The 20838-nt window shown below is 41.1% G+C and overlaps 3 protein-coding genes across 3 annotated transcripts; 1 reads left to right on the top strand and 2 right to left on the bottom strand.

The window, feature by feature from the left end:
* Positions 1 to 1122: 1122 nt before the first annotated feature.
* Positions 1123 to 6388, top strand: tpk2 (thiamin pyrophosphokinase 2). Its single transcript, XM_072681267.1, has 8 exons — positions 1123 to 1294; positions 1393 to 1634; positions 2047 to 2110; positions 3223 to 3353; positions 4118 to 4236; positions 4515 to 4647; positions 5172 to 5268; positions 5983 to 6388. The coding sequence occupies exons 1-8, from the start codon at positions 1231 to 1233 to the stop codon at positions 6027 to 6029; spliced, it is 897 nt and encodes a 298-aa protein (XP_072537368.1). The 5' UTR covers positions 1123 to 1230; the 3' UTR covers positions 6030 to 6388.
* On the bottom strand, positions 6209 to 13402 carry rhoaa (ras homolog gene family, member Aa). Its single transcript, XM_072681268.1, has 5 exons — positions 13322 to 13402; positions 11175 to 11330; positions 10065 to 10185; positions 9763 to 9893; positions 6209 to 9582 (listed from the first exon to the last, which is right to left on the bottom strand). The coding sequence occupies exons 2-5, from the start codon at positions 11328 to 11330 to the stop codon at positions 9409 to 9411; spliced, it is 582 nt and encodes a 193-aa protein (XP_072537369.1). The 5' UTR covers positions 13322 to 13402; the 3' UTR covers positions 6209 to 9408.
* An 854-nt stretch (positions 13403 to 14256) lies between these two features.
* On the bottom strand, positions 14257 to 18229 carry ndufb11 (NADH:ubiquinone oxidoreductase subunit B11). The gene is made up of 3 exons (XM_072680752.1): positions 18000 to 18229; positions 15915 to 16045; positions 14257 to 14479 (listed from the first exon to the last, which is right to left on the bottom strand). The coding sequence occupies exons 1-3, from the start codon at positions 18168 to 18170 to the stop codon at positions 14350 to 14352; spliced, it is 432 nt and encodes a 143-aa protein (XP_072536853.1). The 5' UTR covers positions 18171 to 18229; the 3' UTR covers positions 14257 to 14349.
* Between the last annotated feature and the right edge of the window lie 2609 nt (positions 18230 to 20838).

Genomic DNA, 20838 nt, shown 5'->3' on the forward strand with positions numbered 1-20838 from the left:
CTAAATTTAACATTAATTCACACATTTTTAACATAACTGGAACGCCAAACAAATAAGAATAATTCCCAAAGCTCATTTAATTTCTCTGTATCTTTTTTTTATTATAAATATATTGTTAATGCTAATAACATGAATACATACATACATTGCTGTTTTCTAAATTTTCAGGCATTTATAAAGGCAATTATTGTATCTTAGCTACATTTATAATTGTTTTACTTCATGAATTATTACAGGTTGTTTTTAGATTATTAAACCTAGCTATTAAAGCTATAATTCTAGCAGCAGCAAGTCTACAGCCCCATCTAGCTAACGTCTGTGCTAGCTACCAATCACTAGTTAGCTAACTTTAGCTAGCCACATTTCAAAAGCTTATTTAAAATAATATTTGTCCAAAAAACAGAAAACACTGCAAAGATTAATCAGCTGATAAATATGAGCCTGTATAGTTAGAGCCTGTTTTCACTGATGATGTAGTTAGTTAAAGATGTAGTCGGCTTGCTGGCTAGCTATAACTGCTGGCTAGCTATGATAGCTAGCTAGCGTTAGATTCATGATTTTAGCTAGTTAACTAGTGTTTGCTCTTTTAATCAACATTAGTTTAAGGTAAAAATCTGTACAGAAACCTAGCTATAACACAGCCAACAGCTTTTAACTATCAGAAAACAGGATTTTACCTAAATGAACAGAATTCTCTCATCTAAACCTGAGAAAACCGAGGTCAATTCAACTGAGATAAAAAAAGAAAACTGAGGTAAAGTAAGATATATGAGGTAAACAGGAGAAAACTGAGGTAAAGTAAAGAAATCTGAGGTAAACAGGAGAAACTGAGGTAAAGTAAAGAAATCTGAGGTAAACAGGAGAAAACTGAAGTAGTGAAACTCAATTTATACACTTACTTACTATTTAAAATGTTACACCAAATTACTTGTAACATTATAATAAAAAGACTTTTATTAATCTGTTTATATTTGAATTAGTTTAGATTCTGATTCTGATATTTGATATAGGAGTAAATATGAACTGCGCTTTGTCGCCACCATTTGGTGAAGCGGCTGAAGTGCAGCTGTGGTCTCAGTTCTTGCCACAGAATTTAGACCAATCAGGAGCTCGAACGTTGAACATGGCGTCTACCATGAGTTGAGTTACAGGAGTCTGACGATGCAGTAAATAAACGATAGTCCAGTTCTGGTCTGCTTAGAACCCATAATCACAGAACCTGCAGTTAGGATGAACCCGTGGTCCGAGCGAGTTCTGCAGCTCCTGCGCCGGATGAACAGCTTTCATTTACCGGGTCTGTTTGTGTATAACACCTCCTCCAGTTCAGAGTGTGTGTGTGTGTGTGTGTGTGTGTGTGTGTTTTAACCGTCACTGTTGGTCCGTTTCTTCCAGGATCCAGTATAGAAACGTGTCTGCGGTTCGAGATTGGGGGGCAGCAGGTGGGCTGGGTCCCCCCGAACGTGGTGTCCGTCCTGGGCAGATTCCCTGAAGTTTTCTGCCCTCCACACGGGGGCGCTGTGTCTCTGTGCCCCAAGCTAGACTCTTCAGACAGCAGGTCAGATGCTCTGGAGGCTGTCCTGCAGGAGCTGAGGGCTGGAGGGTCCTTCACCTGTCTGAAAGGCTGGAGGGACGAGGTGAGAACACCTGAGAACACCTGAGAACACCTGAGGCCGGTTCCACAGGAAGCTCTGCAGTGTTAAAGGAGCAGTTCAGTCAGCAGCGAAACTCTCATGATTGATCACTGATCCCGGTTCAGCCGATCGGTCGAGACGTGGTCGGGATCTGACGTGAGCTTCTTTAGTTTACAACAGGAGAGGCTAGGCTAACACTGCTAACAAACACTGGACTTAGACTGTCACCAATCTCATCTCTGGAGACACGCCCCCAAAACGCTCAGCCGGCCTCTCAGCCGGTCTCTCAGCCGGTCTCTCAGCCGGTCTCTCAGCCGGTCTCTCAGCCGGCCTCTCAGCCGGTCTCTCAGCCGGTCTCTCAGAGCTCCTCCATCAGATCTTCGTTAGTTTGATAAATGTGTGTTTTGTCTTGTAGAAATACGCAGTGATGCCGAGGTATTGTGACGCTCCTTTGATGCACATGGAGAGAGCTGCAACAAGTAAGAGTTTATCACACACACATATACACACACACACACACACACACATATATACACACACACACACACACACACTAGCAGGATTTCCATCCCAGTTTTTAAATACCATACTGTCGCATGGCTGATCAGGTGTTTCCATTATTGTGTCCAGCCATAGCTCTGAGACACGAGGGCCTGAGCAAGAAACCTAGAACATATGTTTTACTCATCAAACTTAAAAAAGTCTATTATAGATTCAGAGGAGGTGATTAGTGGACGATTATTTAGAATTTTATTATTAATTAATAATTACTTTCCACTCCGGTGTACACAGAGAGCGGCTAAATTCAGATTACTGTTGGATCTGTTAAAGCTAAATTAACACATTTCATTTATTAGAGAATTAGAGAAGATGGAAAAGCAAAATGGTTTAGAGAATAACCAACAACAGAAAAATTATTTAAGAAAAAAAATTAAAAAGTAATTAATTAAAGGCTAAATAAATAAAAACAAGAAGAATCAGGCAGGCCTAGTGACCCTGCCTGCTATAGGACCCCAGCCTTGCCCTCAAGCTGCAGACCCCAGATTTTCTTAGTGTTTAGATGTGAAGGGCCCTGGACCTCATCAACATGGCTTGTGACTAATGCTGTGTTAGCGGTGCTGGTCAGGCCGGTGGGCGGCACGGTAACGATGCTAACGCCATGTTAGCAATGCGGTAGCAGTGCTAGTGCCACAATTATAACGCCATAATGAGGCAAACCGGAAACAATGTTGGGCGCCATGGTAACGATGCTGCGAGAGGCCCACGGTTGGTGCGGTAGCGATGTTGGACGAGGCCGGCGATCCCCATCGCCACATTGCTAATGCTGTTCAGCCCAGTAGCTAAGGGTACCGGTACCGCTGATGGGCTCAGTAGTGTTGCTGCGTGAGGCGGCCTGTGCGTTAACACTGCAGTAGCGGTGCTGGGCGAGGCCGGTGGACGGCGCACTGTTAACTTCTGTTGACGCGATGTGGAGTTGACATGCCATCACTACTGGTTACCCACCTGATCCCAAATGTAGGCAGTCAGGAAGGGGGTCCATGCGTGCAGCACTGGGGGACATGGAGTTATAATGGTGCATTTCTGCTTTCAGGTCTGTTTGGAGTGAAACGTTACGGTGTCCATGTTAACGGCTTCAGTCGGGATGGAAGTGGACATCTGAGCATGTGGGTGGCGAGGAGGTCAAAAACTAAACAGACTTACCCTGGAAAACTGGACAACCTGGTAAGACATCTGCATTCATGAAGTCGTGTGCAAAATGTGCACTCCTGGTCTAATCACATCAGCCTTACTGTTTATTTACTGAGTTTCTCATGCAGTACACACACACAGGCTGGGGGCGTGGTTTACATTCAGTAAATAAACAAATAGAAACACTGTTTAGTGCAGAAAGATTTTCATATTTAAGTTAAGAACATCTGCAACCTGAACCATTTGAACCAGAGTACATAAACCTCTGCATACGACTGATTGCAGTTTCTTCTGAAATCAAGGGTATTAAAGAGTTAGAGTTGATCCTGCTTTTGTTGGAATAACTGTCTCTACTGTCCAGAGTAGAGGAATCTTGGAGAAAGATTGGTGTGAGGATTTGACTGTATTCAACAAAAAGAGCGTTAGGGAAGTCATAATGTTGGATGATGGATGATCACCACCTCACCTCATCCCAAAAGTACTGGATGGAGCTCCTCCACCATCATTCCAGAGAACACAGCTCCTCCACTGCTCCACAGCTCCTCAATTCCTCTAGTCCACGCCTGGCATTAGGCAGCATGGAGCCAATAGGGTCATGTTGAGTCTATTCTATTGGCAGTACTTCTCTACAGGCAAGACAAGCTCTGTGTGTGTGTGCATTTGCACATCTGTGTCAGCAATGGTTGCAACTTAAAGAAGCTGAATGCGTTGAGTAGAAAGAGTGTCCACAAACATGTGGACATATAGTGCATATTTGATATATTTGACCTTTGAATTCGGTGATACTGTGTGTGCAGGCAGCTGGAGGTCTTGCTGCAGGATGTAGTGTTAAACACACTCTGGTGAAAGAGTGTGAAGAGGAGGCGTGTGTCCCTCCTTCACTGTCAGAGAGAGCGACACCTGTAGGAACCATCAGGTACATCACCTTCTAAATCCCTTCTAAACAAAGCTTGCATCGGAATAAAGACCCCACAGGCCGCTCATTTCCGTCCACATAGTCAACATTTTCCATTTTCTGGATTGTAATAAATGGTTTTATGCATTTACACACTTTGATGTCCAGCGTCGTAAATTAATCTAGAACATGTTTGTTAAGAACCCTGCTACAGAGTGAAGTGAAATTGGATGAATCAATGCTAATTATTTTCATAATGGATTTGATTCTGTCCTGCTGATGTTCTCCTCTGTCTGCAGCTACACATATGAAGATAAAGATGGAGTTTTCCCTGAGTGCCAATTTGTGTTTGATCTGGAGCTGCCTAATGACTTTAAGCCAAAGATTGGGGATGGAGAGGTGCAGGACTTCTACTATTACCCTATAGAGAAGGTACACCATCTACTGATACCGTATAGTGAAGATAACATCCAGTAGTACCTTATAGAGAAGCTACAGCGTCTACTGGGTACCTTATAGAGAAGCTACAGCGTCTGCTAGTACCTTATAGAGAAGCTACAGCGTCTGCTAGTACCTTATAGAGAAGCTACAGCGTCTACTGGGTACCTTATAGAGAAGCTACAGCGTCTGCTAGTACCTTATAGAGAAGCTACAGCGTCTACTGGGTACCTTATAGAGAAGCTACAGCGTCTGCTAGTACCTTATAGAGAAGCTACAGCGTCTGCTAGTACCTTATAGAGAAGCTACAGCGTCTGCTAGTACCTTATAGAGAAAGATGGTAAACATCCACCTTTTATTGATCTGAAAAAAGGTTAAAGGTTATTAGCACGTTCTCGCTTTCAGGAACCATTCATTTCAAACATCTCTACATATGTGCTGATCTATACAAACTGTATACTCCATTGTGTTTGTATGAAATGTACTGTGTGTGTGTGTGTGTGTGTGTGTGTGTGTAGGTGAAAGAGCTGCTTGTGAGTGAGGAGTTTAAGCCTAACTGTGCCATGGTGGTGCTGGACTTCCTCATCAGACACTCCGTCATCAAGCCTGACTCAGGTGAGTCCTGCACAGACATAACCTGATTTTCACTTCCTACTTTTATTCATACATGTGAACCCATCACCCTGTAGAACTCAGCACCAACTCCAGAACCAGACCCATCCAACCCACCTGCAGCAGATACTGAATAATTCATAGCAGTTACTAAATAACTCTTAAGTACTGAATAATCCATAGTACAGACTGCATACTTTACATACATACTAGTTGCTCAATAACTAGTAGGTACTGAATAATTTATAGCAGTTACTTTATAATGAATAGTGGATATTGTTATAGTTCATAGTAGTTGATTAAATAACATGGGTACTGAATAGTTTCTAGCAGTTACTGAATAATTCATAGCAGATACTGAATGGTTCATAATACATACTGCATAATTCATAGTAGTTGCTCAATAACTAGTAGGTATTGAATAATTCATACTGGAGACTGAATAATGCATGGTACATAATGAATAATTCATAGTGGATACTGAATAGTTAATACATACTGAATAATTCATAGCGGATATTGTTGTAGTTCATAGTAGTTGATAAAGAACATTACTGAATAATCAATAGTGGATAATGAATAATTCACACTAGATACTAAATAACTCATAGTGGATCTGAATAGTTCAGCTGTTTGACAGGCTCACTGTATCGCCCATCTCCCACTAACAATTCATCCACTGGGACTTTGTCTTGCTTTTCTGTATCTCTCCTTCAGAGCCGTACTATCAGGAGTTTGTCGCTGGCTTGCACAGAGCATTATGACACAGAACCGTGCTCTGCAGTCGTGGCCCAAACTGGAAACACTACAACTTTAGAAAACACCAGTGTGAGAGAGAGAGAGAGAGAGAGAGAGAGAGAGTGAGAAAGAGAGAGAGAACTCGTACACTCCTTTTACATCTACATGTTTACATTTGAGCCATGAACAAACACCACAGGGAGAGTTTCCCTATAACAACTTTTATTTTTTTCTCAGACTTTAAAACAACTTTGTCGAAATCCAGAGATGCACTCGTGTACAAAAGATTATTTATGCATCAGAGGCTTTTTCCCGACAGCGTAATGCAGAATCTCATCAGAAATTGCTTGCATTTGTATGATATGGCATTAAAACAGCTGTTTTCAAATCGTGTTTCTAACTTTTTGTCCTCATTCTTTTAAAATGTAAGATCTAAGTTAACATTGTTTATTTAACATAAGTGAAAATGAAACAGAACAAGCCAGTAGAACGCCACAAAACCGGTAAAGCGTACAGCGTGCTGCGTACTGCTGAAGCACAGGGTACAGTAAAAGAAAGCCCAACATCAGGGGGTTTGTTTTTTCTCTTCTTTCTTTTTAGAGAACTAAAGAAATATGTTTATCACATCTTTAAAAAAAACTGGCACCAACACCAGAGGAACTGAAATGAGGAGAAATAGAACATTAACCCAACAGTGACTGACCGTCTGCATGACTGCAGCCTTTTAAAGTTGGAGTTTTGAGCTTCGATGGAGCTGATCGACCTGAAGTTTTCCTTTATAAAATTACAATACAATAAACGAGCATATAAAACAGCCACGAGGGTAAAGCGGTAGTATCGTTACGGCTGAATGCGTCGCACTCTGAGATTTATAGGCAAAGGCAAAAGTGTACGAGATACATTACATAAGATAAAATCGCATTTGAGACGTAGAAGACTGATGACGATTTTAACCAGTGACTCAACTGTCAGCGTTACACTGGAGGGGTTTAGAGAGGGGTCTGTTAAAGTGGTAGTTTGGCTGATAATCAAATTTGCACAGTTTAATGTACTTAGTTAGCCAAATCAGGTGTCTCAAACTGGTGTCTCAAGTGTTCGGTGCTTCTTTAGGGTCACACTGATGCTACAAGGCCTCGTAACTCCAGTCTAGAACTAAAGAAGCACCAAACAGCTTGGCTGATTGACTACATTTGCAGTATTCGCCAAATTATCGCTTTAACTGACAGGGTTAGTGTGTCTGCTGCTGGGGGAGGAGATGGACACACACAGGACAGCAGCAGTTCAGCTGACAGACAGCAAATAATCTGAAAAAAAAAAACAACCACCCAAAAACGATGCACTGGGTCCCTGGGAGCAAGGCCTCGACTGAGGCAGCGGCTGAATCAGATATGACTCCGCCTATACAGTACACAAAACCTGCACCCTGACCGGTGGGCATCGTATGAAAAGGAGTCATCTCAGATTCAGCATTTGATCTGTTCAGGCTCCGCCCACAAATGTTTTCTTTCATAGCTCCTGTTACTCGGTTGGACAAGCTCTAGTAAAAATAGTAAAATCCCATTCACACCTCGGTGTATATCACAATACCTACATTTAGAGCGTTATTAATATTCACCCTAATGAGAGACTGTAGCTCCGCCTCCTCAGTGTATATCACAATACCTACATTTAGAGCGTTATTAATATTCACCCTAATGAGAGACTGAAGCCCCGCTTCCTCAGTGTATATCACAATACCTACATTTAGAGCGTTATTAATATTCACCCTAATGAGAGACTGTAGCTCCTCCTCCTCAGTGTATATCACAATACCTACATTTAGAGCGTTATTAATATTCACCCTAATGAGAGACTGTAGCTCCTCCTCCTCAGTGTATATCACAATACCTACATTTAGAGCGTTATTAATATTCACCCTAATGAGAGACTGTAGCTCCGCCTCCTCAGTGTAGATCACAATACCTACATTTAGAGCGTTATTAATATTCACCCTAATGAGAGACTGTAGCTCCGCCTCCTCAGTGTAGATCACAATACCTACATTTAGAGCGTTATTAATATTCATCCTAATGAGAGACTGTAGCTCCGCCTCCTCAGTGTATATCACAATACCTACATTTAGAGCGTTATTAATATTCATCCTAATGAGAGACTGTAGCTCCTCCTCCTCAGTGTATATCACAATACCTACATTTAGAGCGTTATTAATATTCACCCTAATGAGAGACTGTAGCTCCGCCTCCTCAGTGTATATCACAATACCTACATTTAGAGCGTTATTAATATTCATCCTAATGAGAGACTGTAGCTCCTCCTCCTCAGTGTATATCACAATACCTACATTTAGAGAGTTATTAATATTCACCCTAATGAGAGACTGTAGCTCCTCCTCCTCAGTGTATATCACAATACCTACATTTAGAGCGTTATTAATATTCACCCTAATGAGAGACTGTAGCTCCGCCTCCTCAGTGTATATCACAATACCTACATTTAGAGCGTTATTAATATTCACCCTAATGAGAGACTGTAGCTCCGCCTCCTCAGTGTATATCACAATACCTACATTTAGAGCGTTATTAATATTCACCCTAATGAGAGACTGTATATCATGTTAACTGTATATAAATGTTCCCGTGAAAAGTTTGACAGCATCTGACTGGATCTTTTATTAAATCAAAGACATTTGGAACTGCATTAATTATGTCTTATTATGAATTAATTATGAATTAATCGAGTTTCAGCCAATCACTGACAAGCTCTATTGTAGAGGTTTAACAGTCCAAGACTAATTTCATATTTTTTTAATCTTCATTTTTATTCTAAAATGTCCTAAAAAGAGAACCAAACTTTTGCTCTGGTAGTGTTCATGTGGAGTGTGTTTTTTTTTTATTAATTCAGCTTTAATGTTAAACACAGTTACCAAACTAATATCACCCTCAAATGAATATTAATAAATGTAGGTGTTGTGGAATAAACCGAGATTCAGTTTCTCGTTATTTTAAATTGAATTTTTCCAGTAGCTACAAAAGAGGACCTTATTTGTGGGCGGAGCCTGAAATCGCTGTCCGTGCTCGATGAACTTGACCAAGCTCACATTTCCTGACCTGAACTATGACCACTACACTACAAAGGCTTACGGCTAATCCTGATCTCAGAATGGACTGACAGCAAAAAATTTGAGGTCCCTTTTTACTGTTTTCCCGCTAAGTTTCGGTCCTTTGGCCTGCTTTTGTAAAAATTACCCTCCCTCAGTCTCCCGATGCTTATCTAACACTAGAGGGCACTGCCGGCCTCCCTCCCTTCCTCCCGGTCATTCTCTCTCTCTCTTTTTTTTCCTCTGCGGCCTAGTTTGGTCTCCCTCCCCCTCCCCGCTCCCTCCCCGCTCCCTCATAACCTGTTCCTCTATAGTAGAGCGCAGCCATTCTTCTTGCTACGTTTCTTGGCTTGCAGCGCCGCCCTGGTGGCCATCTCAAACACTTCCCTCACACCGTCCTTAGTTTTGGCGGAGCACTCCAGGTATCCGGAGGCGTTGATGCGGTTAGCCATGTCTCGCCCTTCCTCCGCTTTGACCGGCTCCTGATTTCAGAGGAATGAAAAAGGAAACAGTCAATAACCACATAAAGCAGAACTACAGACCCAGCAGTGCCTTCTGTTGGCCTGTGGTCATCTTCTCAGCCTAGCCGAATTAAGCTCAATTAAAGTGTGATTAGTTTCCCCAGACGTCTCCTGAGGAGATGCTGGAGTGTGTCTGCAGACCTGCTTCATCTTGGCCAGCTCTCGCCTCGTGTGTTCATCATTGCGAAGGTCCTTTTTGTTCCCCACCAGGATGATGGGCACATTGGGGCAGAAGTGCTTCACCTCTGGGGTCCATTTCTCTGGAATATTCTCTGCGGTGAGACAGAACAGTAAAGATAAGACCTAAACCCAAACCAGCCTCAAGAATGCGCATGAAGTCGATAATAATTATCTGAGCTAAATGGCAGTGTGTAAAGACTGGAGTCACGCTCATCTCTCAGAATGCTGGAGTGAGGTTTAGGGTCAGTAAGACGGATTCTCACCCAAGCTGTCCGGGCTGTCTATGGAGAAGCACATGAGGATGACGTCAGTGTCTGGGTAGGAGAGCGGCCTCAGCCTGTCGTAATCTTCCTGTCCTGCCGTGTCCCACAGCGCCAGCTCCACCTGATACCAGAACAAGAACATCCTAAAACTCTAAAGCTCTGTATCTACATCCACACCTCTGTATACGCAGTAATTCATAGTGGATGCTTAATCATTTATAGTAGATACTGAAAAATCTGTGATAACTCTAACAAAAGCTTTCTTTGGATTGCCTGATTCGAACAGATTAAGTTGTAAATATCAATTGGTAAATAGTGAATAATTCATAGTGGATACTGAATAATCTATAGCGGATATAAAATAAACCATAATGGATACAGAACAATTCATAGTGGAAACAGAAAAAATCATGGTGGATATTGAATAATCTATAGTATATACTAAATGATCAATAGTGGATATTGAACAATGCATAGTGGATACTGAATAATTCATAGTGGATATTGAATAATCCATAGTGGATACTAAATAATCCACAGCGGAAACTGAATAATCCATAGTAAATACTGAATAATTCATAGTGGATACTAAATAATCTATAGTATATTCTAAATAATCAATAGTGGATATTGAACAATGCATAGTGGAAACTGAATAATTCATAGTGGATATTGAATAATCCATAGTGGATACTAAATAATCCATAGCGGAAACTGAATAATCCATAGTGGATATTGAATAATTCATAGTGGATACAAATTTATTTATAGTGGATCTGCAATCATTTACAGTAGACACTTAATAATTCATAGTGGATACTGACACACTGACATGGTGAAAGACGATTGTAAGCTGATTTGTTTATCAGTTATTGATCAAGTCTGACTCATATGAATCATAAAGAAGGAAAGTTGTTGTATCACAATGGAGGAACAAAGCTGACGAGATCAGGAGAGGTTCAGCTATGTAGACCTGTATGAATACATGTAAAAATGTCCCCCTCCCTCTGTCCTGTCCTGTCTCTCCAAAACACTTTTGGCGAACAGAGAGACTGTGAAACCCGGAGGTCTTAACCTGAGGTGTTGACACTGATGTCCGGACATACTCACCTGTTTGCCGTCCACCTCGATGTCTGCAACATAATTCTCAAACACTGTGGGTACATAGACCTCTGGAAACTGGTCTTTACTGAACACAATCAGCAAACACGTCTTCCCACAGGCTCCGTCCCCAACGATCACCAGTTTCTTACGAATCGCAGCCATCTGGAAACCAGCATGCAGAGGTTAAAGATCAGAAAAGATGGATAATAAGTATGATCATTTTATTTATGTAGTTAAATCAGTTCTGTCTCATCTTGGTAAGGCTTATTATTATTCTTATTAATAATAATATTAATATTGCAGAATGAATGCAGTCAAGTCTCTTGTTGGCCATAAGGATATTGTTTCTACAGAATAACCAGTTTTCACATGCCTCTATATGGTGTCTGATTATTTTATCATTGTTGTTTTAATAATAATATTATTATTATTATTGTCTCTCCATTGTCTGGTTTATGTAGTCAGAGTGTGTTTGTGTAATTGTGTGGTGCGTAGACAGAGAGATCTACACTTTATTATTATATTATTAAACAAGCTGGACATGCCTATCTGAACACTCTGAGGCAGCCCAAATTAGTAAAAGGACTGTCTGGAAATCCAGTATTAATTCATTGTGAATGCAGAATGAATATAATATGAGTCCAGTATGCATGCAGAATGAATCCAGTATAAAGTGTATACACAGTATCAATACAGCATGAATCCAGTATGAATACTCTGTGGGGGAAAAAAATAATCCAGTGTGAATACAGAATGAATGCAGTATGAAGTGTATACACAGTATCACTGTGTCACAGTATCACTATACACTGCGAGTACAATATGAATCCAGTGTAAATACAGTGTGAATCCAGTATGAAGTGTATACACTGTGTAAAGATAGTGTAAATCCAGTATGAATACACTGCGAGTACAATATGAATCCAGTGGGAATACAGAATGAATCCAGTATAAATACACTGTGAATCCAGTATGAATCCAGTGTGAATACAGAGTGAATCCAGTATGAAGTGTATACACTGTGTAAATACACTGTGAATCCAGTATGAATCCAGTGTGAATACAGAGTGAATCCAGTATAAAGTGGGTACACAGTGAAAATCCAGTATGAATTGTAAACACAGTGTAAATAGAGTGTGAATCCAGTATGAAGTGTATACACAGTGTAAATACAGTGTGAATCCAGTATGAATACAGAGTGAATCTAGTAAAAAGTGGGTACACAGTGAAAATCCAGTATGAATTGTAAACAGTGTAAATAGAGTGTGAATCCAGTATGAATTGTAAACACAGTGTAAATACAGTGTGAATCCAGTATGAAGTGTATGCACAGTGTAAATACAGTGTGAATCCAGTATGAATACAGAGTGAATCTAGTAAAAAGTGGGTACACAGTGAAAATCCAGTATGAATTGTAAACACAGTGTAAATAGAGTGTGAATCCAGTATGAATTGTAAACACAGTGTAAATACAGTGTGAATCCAGTATGAAGTGTATGCACTGTGTAAATACACTGTGAATCCAGTATGAATACAGAGTGAATCTAGTAAAACGTGGGTACACAGTGAAAATCCAGTATGAATTGTAAACACAGTGTAAATACAGTGTGAATCCAGTATGAATTGAACTGCGAGTACAATATGAATCCAGTGTGTGTGTGTATGAGTGTGTGTGTGTGTGTGTGTGTATGAGTGTGTGTGTGTGTATGAGTGTGTGTGTGTGTGTGTGTGAGTGTGTGTGTGTGTGTGCGCGCGCGCCACGGCTCGGTTCAGGGAAATGATTCGTGTCTCCCAGCTGAAGCTCCACAACATCACTGTAGACCCTAAACAGCGCGCTGCAGGCTGTACGTTTGACATCGGGTAACCAGTGCACGCCGGGTTAGCCCGCTGTACTGGGTTTGTGGCTCGGTACTGGGCGTTAAAGTGAAGAACTCTGTCAGAAACCCGGATCAGTTTAGTGACACAACCTGCAGCTCTAACGCAGCTTCCGCCACATCCTGCCGCTAGCCTGCAAGCTAACCGGCTACACGCGCCGTAAACATGTCGTTCGCTTGAGTTTACCCACAGCAGCTGAACCCGGGCCGCAGCCGGGGGTCTGTGTAAGTCGGGGATGGAGGGTCGGGTGGATAGGAGGGAGGTTTAGGGGTATTTACCGTCTTTCTCTGCGCTCTCTCTCCCTCTCGCTCTCTGTTCCTCTGCGCCGCCCTGAGACCCCGCCCACTGCCACGCCGAGGGCACGCCCACCACCTCCAACCACACCAATAGCGCGGCCGGGCACAACCGCGATCAGCCAATCAGCACTTTATTCTTCCAAAGAGGGCGGGACGGAAAGCGGAAGTCTTTGAGATTTGCGCAAAGTGTTTCGATAAAAAAAAGACTAAAATTAAACACGTTTATTAATTAATTACTCAAATTAAAACAAATAAAAAAACAAAATCTTAAAGCCAAATAAGCAAAAGAGTAAAATAAAATCCTATTAAACTCTCTAAACATTAACTTGGGATAATCTTCAATAAGTATGAAGTATTAATAAATACACATTAATATTAATCAAATTAATATAAATAAGCATGTGAGATAAAACTGGGTGATACCTGGTCTGGAAACACACACCCTTCTTTCATCTTTACTTTCCACAGAAATAAATGTAATTTATAGTAAATCAAACCTCGCTTTCAGCCATGGTGAGGTTTCCAATAGTTAAAAAAAATTGTCAGATTTTTTTATAAATTACTTTGACTAAAGTAATCAATTAATATTTAGTAATCATGTATATTATGAATATTTTCTACATTTCAAAATAAAAGTTGGCAACTCAAGTTCAATTCATTTTTTATATTATTCATATTATAATTGTACACATGGATCAGTGTGTACTTTAATTTATTTAATATGCTAATTTCAGCAGTACACAAGCCCCCATTTTTATTTTTTTGATAAAACTGTTTTTTCATGTTATAGCTTCTAATAGAGGAAACAGAAAAATAATTTTGCAAAATAAAGGTCTTAAACAGCTACTCACACAACACCACATAAAAATCAATCTCAGGAATTACAAGAACTGTAAAAGCAAACGAGTAACACTAAATTTCATAACATTAGGCTTTTATTGTGATAGTTTATTACAATCTAGGGTACAGTCAAACACAAAGAGGATAGTGCAGGGCCAAAATGCAGCGGTCTACTCGTCCGATGGCGAAGGCAGTATGATCTTGCTCGGGTCATAGTAGTTCTCGCCTATCAGCGGCAGACCCTCCGCCTCTCTCTTTTTGATTAGCTGCTCAGCTTCCCGGCGAGTCCACTGCCTCATACTGCGGAGAACAAGCAGATAAAATAGTAGTTCCTGCTGGAGATTTAGGTGTTACAGCAGCTTTCATACAGTATAAGACAAAATAGGTAGAGTATCTGAAAGCAAAACAGTGAGGGCAATAAAAGGTAAACTGGGTGGGCAGAATGGAACAATGAAATAAAGACAGGGCAGTGGTGCTCAGTGGTTAGAGCTCCGGGATATCGATAACAGGGTTGTGGGTTTGATTCCCGGGCTCGGCAAGCTGCCACTGTTGGGCCCTTGAGCCAGGCCCTTTACCCTCTCTGCTCCCCGGGCGCTGGAGTTGGCTGTCCACCGCTCTGGGTGTGTGTGTGTACTCACTGCCCCTAGCTCACTAGTGTGTGTGTGTGTGTGTGTGTGTGTGTGTGTGTGTGTGTGTGTGTGTGTGTGTGTGTGTTCACTACCACAGATGGGTTAAATGCGGAGGACACATTTGACAAATATGTGCACCTTTACCTTTAAGACTGAATAAAAATAATCCGATAGCCAATAACAGTCGGAATGCTATGTATTATTATTTATTATAATCATAATAATATAATAAATAATAATTCTTATATTCTAACTCAACATCAGAGTGGGGTAGATGGACTGTCTGCTCAGATGGACCTAGGTTAGTCTAACGTATTTTGGGGTTTTTGGCTGTTAGCTCCAAAGTGCAGGTTGACCTGAACTATGAAGTTTAAGGTACACCATGTGTCCAAATATTTGTGGACACCCCTTTTAATGAATGCATTCAGCTGTTTTAAGTTGCACCTAATGCTGACTCAAATGTGCAAATGCACACACACAGCTTGTCTAGTCCCTGTAGAGACGTACTGCCAATAGAATAGGACTCTCTGGAGCAGATTAACATTGATGAAGCTATTGGCTCCATGCTGCCTAATGCCAGGCGTGGGCTAGAGGGGTATAAAGCCCCCCAGCATTGAGCTGTGTGATTGTCCAACATTCTGACTTCACTAATACTATACTATATATATATATATATATATATATATATATATATATATATATATATATATATATATATATATATATATATATATAATACTATTGTCACTTCTATTCCGGACAGTAGAGACAGTTACGGCAACAGGAGCAGGATCAACTCTTTAATACCCTTGATTTCAGAAGAAGCAGTGAGTAAGTGTCCCAATACTTTAGTCCATTCAGTGGTAGTTTCACTGTTTGATTGTGAAAACTATAAAAATACAGTTACAGTTTAGTGTGACTACAAACCGGTTCTGGAAGGGCGTAAAATGAAATATATGAAGCACATGGAGAAATACAGAGTTGGTACTGTGGTGACGGCTCCCTCGCCCTCTGCGTTGAAGACAACGCTGTCCCGGACACGAGAGACAGCACACAGTAATGGCTATGAAAGAACCCGCTGAGGGGATTCCTGTTGTCCTGCCTACCCGTGGTCCGGTAAATAATGAAGAAAAGTTCCCCCAGCGACGATGACCATGGAAATGCCGAAGAAAAAGGCCAGCCTCATGTTCCACTCATCCACAAATGGGTCGGAGGAGAAGCCATGGTAGTCTGGGTTCTGCAAGAACAAGAGAGAACATCCGGGTTAAAAAACTAACATAAATAAATAATATTACAAGAAGTCAGACCACCTTGATTTCGCATAAATTAAGGAATATACCATGTTAAAACATCCCAAATTCCTTTATAATTAGGATTTCTGATTCTGAGACATGCAGTAAACACATTAGAGGCCATATTAGGCTCAGGTGCCAGCAATGAGGGCACTAAAGCAGGTGAGCTCTCTGGATAATTTTAGAAAATGCAGTAAATAATAACTACTAAGGTCACCATCTTCAACACTGGGTGTGGATTGGAGGGGTATAAATCACCCCCAGGATTGGGCTGTGGGGTTCTCCAGAGTGATGGAGCTTCATCCAATATCTCTGAGCGCAGAACTAGTCATCCTACGTCCCACTCGCCCAGCGAGACGGCAGTTACGCTCTCTGGGACTCCTGAGCAATCTCCTGATGGCAGAGCCCAAACATGTACGGCTAATTTACAGCACTAGTACAGAACCACAGCACTCAAACAAACCTCTGCATACGACCCAGTAAACTAACTATAGGGACAAAAGTATTGGGACACCTGCTCCTCCACTGCTTCTTCTGAAATCAAGGGTATTAAAAGAGTTTCTCCTGCTTCTGTTGGAGTAACTGTCTCTACTGTCCAAAGAAGAAGACTTTCTACTAGATTTTGGAGGAGGAACATTGCAGTGAGGGTTTGATTGCATTCAGTGTCAAGAAAGTTACTGAGGTCAGGGTGTTTGGCTGATCACCACCTAGGGCTGCACAATACTGGAAAAAACGGGCACCGTAATATTTTGTTGTTCAGTAGTAAATTTTGTATAGGAAACAATGCAGGAATTTTCACCAGATGTCAACAATCCAACCGGTCATGAACATCATTATTAATTTTTTATTATTAATCTTTAAAATTCATTATTATTGTATCACTGGGCTGTATTGCGTAACCTCTACTGGCTGCTAAATAGATCAATAAAGTATCTATCTATTAATAATGCACACCATGTATCCAATAATGTGTAAAATTAATTAAGTTGGGTAGATATAGAGGTAATGTACCTCTGGTAGATATATCCACTGCTCCACAGCTCCTCAATGCTGGGGGGCTTTATACCCCTCTAGCCCACGCCTGGCATTAGGCAGCATGGAGCCAATAGGGTCATGATGTTGATCTGCTCCAGAGAGTCCTATTCTATTGGCAGTACTTCTTCTCTACAGGGACTAGACAAGCTGTGTGTGTGCATTTGCACATCTGTGTCAGCAATGGGTGCAGCTTAAAATAGCTGAATGCATTTATTAGAAGGGGTGTCCATAAATATGTGGACATGTATGAGTATGTGTATACCGTCACATTATCCCAGATTATTTCGGGAGTTCTTCATCTTCTGCATGATAGTTATGTAATGTATTTCTGTGTGTAATTTATCATCTTTTTTTATCTCTTTTTATTAATTAATTAAATGAATATGGCTCACAGGCAGTGTTTACTGCAGGTTGTGTTAAACTGTGGGAGTAGAGACTTCATATCAGTCTGCTTATAATTAACATTTTAAATGAATAGATTAATTAATTAATTAATTAATAATAATAAATGAAGAATGTCTGAGTTTAGGGTCTATATTTCCTAAATAAACAGTAAACCTTCCTGAAACCTGTATTTACGTTTGCTGGACCACGTGACTCGAACCACAGCAGCTCATCAAGGTGGTTTATGATAGGCCAGGAGGCTCAAGGCACACAGCACCACGCTCTCTGATTGGCTGCAGTCTCACATGCGTGGGTTCCGCTGACCCTGGCGGTGACCCTTTCTACAGGACAGGAGAACAGTTTATACGGTGCTGCAGGTCTGGCAGCGCGTGCGTGTGTCTGTACCCCTCACGCTCTGACCTCCGCGAGCGAGCCTGTGTGTGTGTGTGTGTGTGTGTGTGTGTGTGTGTGTGTGTGTACCTGCTCGAACACGTTGACCTCCTGGTGGTCGTCCTTCACAGGCGCGCGCTGCTGCAGCTCTGCAACGACGGCGCTCTGGGACTGCGCGCTGTTGGACACGGCGCGAGCGAAACAGACGGAGCGGAGCCCCGAGCGGAGCCCCGAGCGGAGCGCGCGGAGTAACGGAGCCATCACATCCACCTACCGAGGACGCGCGCGCGCACACACACATACACACACACTGCTACCGGATCACCCCGAACTGATCTAGAAATACTGCAGACGCAGCTGTGTGCACAGCGCCCCCTGCTGCACTGGAGGAAAAGCGCGCAGCGCTAAAATCGCGTCATCAAACACTTTAATAATAAATAAGTTCATCAGTTAATCAATAACATTCCGGATTGATTTTGCATTTGAGGTAGAAGCCCGTGTGCAAGCATTTCTCGCTCCAGAGTTTCACAGTTTCCAGCAGTTACATAGAAGTGTGAGCCAACCTGAGCTAAAGGATCCTGTTGTTTCTAATAAATTTATTATATAAGTATTTAATAAATAATAAATGGGCTGCAGAAGTGTGTTCACCCTCCTCATGCTATAATGATGCACATACACGAGTAACACCACAGCAACCATCTAGGAAAACAGTGGCCCTTTAATGGTAACCATTAAGACAATTCCCATTTAAACCATCAGGTTTAATCCTAGTTTTGGTGGAATCTGGAAGAAAATAGTTTATTTAATTATTATTCAATTATTATTATTACATTATTTAATTTAATATTATTTAAGTTTTTTCTTCTTCAGTTTTGTAGCATTTTAAGAAAAGTAAAATGTATTATTATTATTAATGTATTATATATTATTATTTTTATTTTATTTATTATTATTATTATTATTATTATTATTATTATTATTATTGTAAGTCTTTATTTACTGCAGAAGTGAAACATCAGGTTAACTTCAAATTATAAGGCTCCTTAGCTCCAGCTGTTTAGAACTGGATGCTCCCTCAATTAAAATAAATGCTTAAAATGTAAAATTGGTCTTAATATTTTAAAGTTGAATTGTAAAGGTTTTAAAATGTCTTAAAATGAAATAGCTGTCATTTTAATTTTAAAGTTGGTCTAAAAATGTGTGCACTTGTTTTAATTCTTTTTATTAATAAGCATTCAAATAAATTTTATTACTATATATATATATATGTGTTTGTTTGTTAGTTTTGTTTAATGTATAAAATTAATTAATTAAATAATTGATATTAATTATGCTAAAACATGTCCAACCCCCATCCCATTACAGCAGCACAGCATCAGCAGCTGCATGAATTAAACAGCACAGGGAAAGCTCCAGCTCAGGTGTGTTGTTAGATTAGACGAACCATGTAAAGTCCATCACTCTTCCACAGCACTGATCATTCATACTAGTGTTCAGCGTTTCGGCTCTGATGCACTTCAGCAGGCCTGAGCGTGATGATAAAATCTTATTCTGAAGAGCTCTTCACATAGCCTGAGTGTGGTGTGTGAGAGAGTGTGTGTGTGTGTGTGTGTGAGAGTGAGTGAATGTGTGAGTGAGTGTGTGTTATCTGCTGTAGAAGCAGGAAATGTACAAACCGCAAGAGCTTCAGTTTTTCAGCTTATTTCCTTCTCATGGGAGCAGCAGTTTTACCCGCTCTCAAATCTGAACAGCACCAACAGCACCATCCGCTCCAGCCTACACGCACAGTGAAGAGCCCCGACCCCCACCTCCACTCTTTATTTATCTCCTATCATAACTATATCTGACTTTATGACCCCAAAAACAGCCATAATTCATTCCTACGTAACCATTCCCAACCTCTCTTCATCCTTCAAAATGTAACAGACTGTGCCTTTAATGCTGATATATGTAAATGAGCTCCGTGCTGATTGGCAGGCCTGAATTACACCTTATGCAAAAAGTCTGTTTATAACTTCAGCAGCAATTTCAGGCTAAACTGCTGTTGGCTGAACAAAATGGGTAGTCTGGTCTTCATGTGATCTTCACTGAGAGATGGATGTGATCTGACTAAACTCACACCCCTGAAGAAACGTCTTTAATCATCATTTATTAAACAGAATTAATAGAAATATAATTTTCCTGTGAGGAGAAAGTCCTCACAGGAATCACTCCTTCTAATGTGTAGAATCAGAGTCAGGAGCAGAAGATCAGCTGCAGATGATCAGAACATGGTTGGAGAGGATTATTCTGGAGGAGTCTGTCTGATTTAAACCTCAGACGTTTAGTCTGGTCTGATCTTGATTGATGGTTGAAGTGAGGGGTGAAGAAGATCACCATCATGGCCAGATCCAGAGAGCTCTCTGAGGCCTTCAGAAAGAAGGGTGGAGATGCAGAGGAGTCTGGGAAGGGGGTTTAAACAGATCTCAGAACAGTTAGAGATCAGACGCTGTTCCACCGTCCACTAAATCATCTACAAGAGGAACAGCTGACCAACATGACCAGGTCAGACCATCCCAGCAAGTTCAGCCCAGCAGCAGAACCTCAAGAGCAGTAAAGAAGACTCCAACAGTCCTGAAATCTCCTCATGGTAGCAGGTAGATCTCACCACAGCTGATGTTAAAATACCGAATCTACCATCAGACAGAGATCAGACAGGTCAGATTTCAATGGCAGGTGTGCCAGGAACATCAGAGCAAGACTGAAGTTCTCCAGAGAAGACCTAGACCAACGCATCTTGAACAATGAGCTTCAGACAAATGAACCCAGACCTGAATTATTTGGATGCAGTAACAGAGGACATGATTGGCGTAAATCAGACTGAGCATCTGAGCAGATGAACCCAGATCAGCTGTGAAGTATGGAGGTGGAGATGTCCTGGTTTGGGGGG

This window comes from Salminus brasiliensis, chromosome 6, assembly GCF_030463535.1.
Source record: "Salminus brasiliensis chromosome 6, fSalBra1.hap2, whole genome shotgun sequence".
In the NCBI taxonomy this organism is placed as follows: Eukaryota; Metazoa; Chordata; class Actinopteri; order Characiformes; family Bryconidae; genus Salminus; species Salminus brasiliensis.

What these genes read in the sequence shown, in the direction of transcription:
- tpk2 (XM_072681267.1), top strand. Translation starts at nt 1,231, where the DNA reads ATGAACCCGTGGTCCGAGCGAGTTCTGCAGCTCCTGCGCCGGATGAAC. An exon ending in TGAAAGGCTGGAGGGACGAG is followed by an intron (nt 1,635 to 2,046) that starts GTGAGAACACCT and finishes TTTGTCTTGTAG; the next exon opens with AAATACGCAGTGATGCCGAG. An exon ending in CTGGAAAACTGGACAACCTG is followed by an intron (nt 3,354 to 4,117) that starts GTAAGACATCTG and finishes CTGTGTGTGCAG; the next exon opens with GCAGCTGGAGGTCTTGCTGC.
- ndufb11 (XM_072680752.1), bottom strand. Translation starts at nt 18,170, where the DNA reads ATGGCTCCGTTACTCCGCGCGCTCCGCTCGGGGCTCCGCTCGGGGCTC. An exon ending in AGGTCAACGTGTTCGAGCAG is followed by an intron (nt 16,046 to 17,999) that starts GTACACACACAC and finishes TTGTTCTTGCAG; the next exon opens with AACCCAGACTACCATGGCTT. An exon ending in CATTATTTACCGGACCACGG is followed by an intron (nt 14,480 to 15,914) that starts GTAGGCAGGACA and finishes TGTTCTCCGCAG; the next exon opens with TATGAGGCAGTGGACTCGCC.
- rhoaa (XM_072681268.1), bottom strand. Translation starts at nt 11,330, where the DNA reads ATGGCTGCGATTCGTAAGAAACTGGTGATCGTTGGGGACGGAGCCTGT. An exon ending in AGACAGCCCGGACAGCTTGG is followed by an intron (nt 9,894 to 10,064) that starts GTGAGAATCCGT and finishes GTCTCACCGCAG; the next exon opens with AGAATATTCCAGAGAAATGG. An exon ending in AGCTGGCCAAGATGAAGCAG is followed by an intron (nt 9,583 to 9,762) that starts GTCTGCAGACAC and finishes CTCTGAAATCAG; the next exon opens with GAGCCGGTCAAAGCGGAGGA.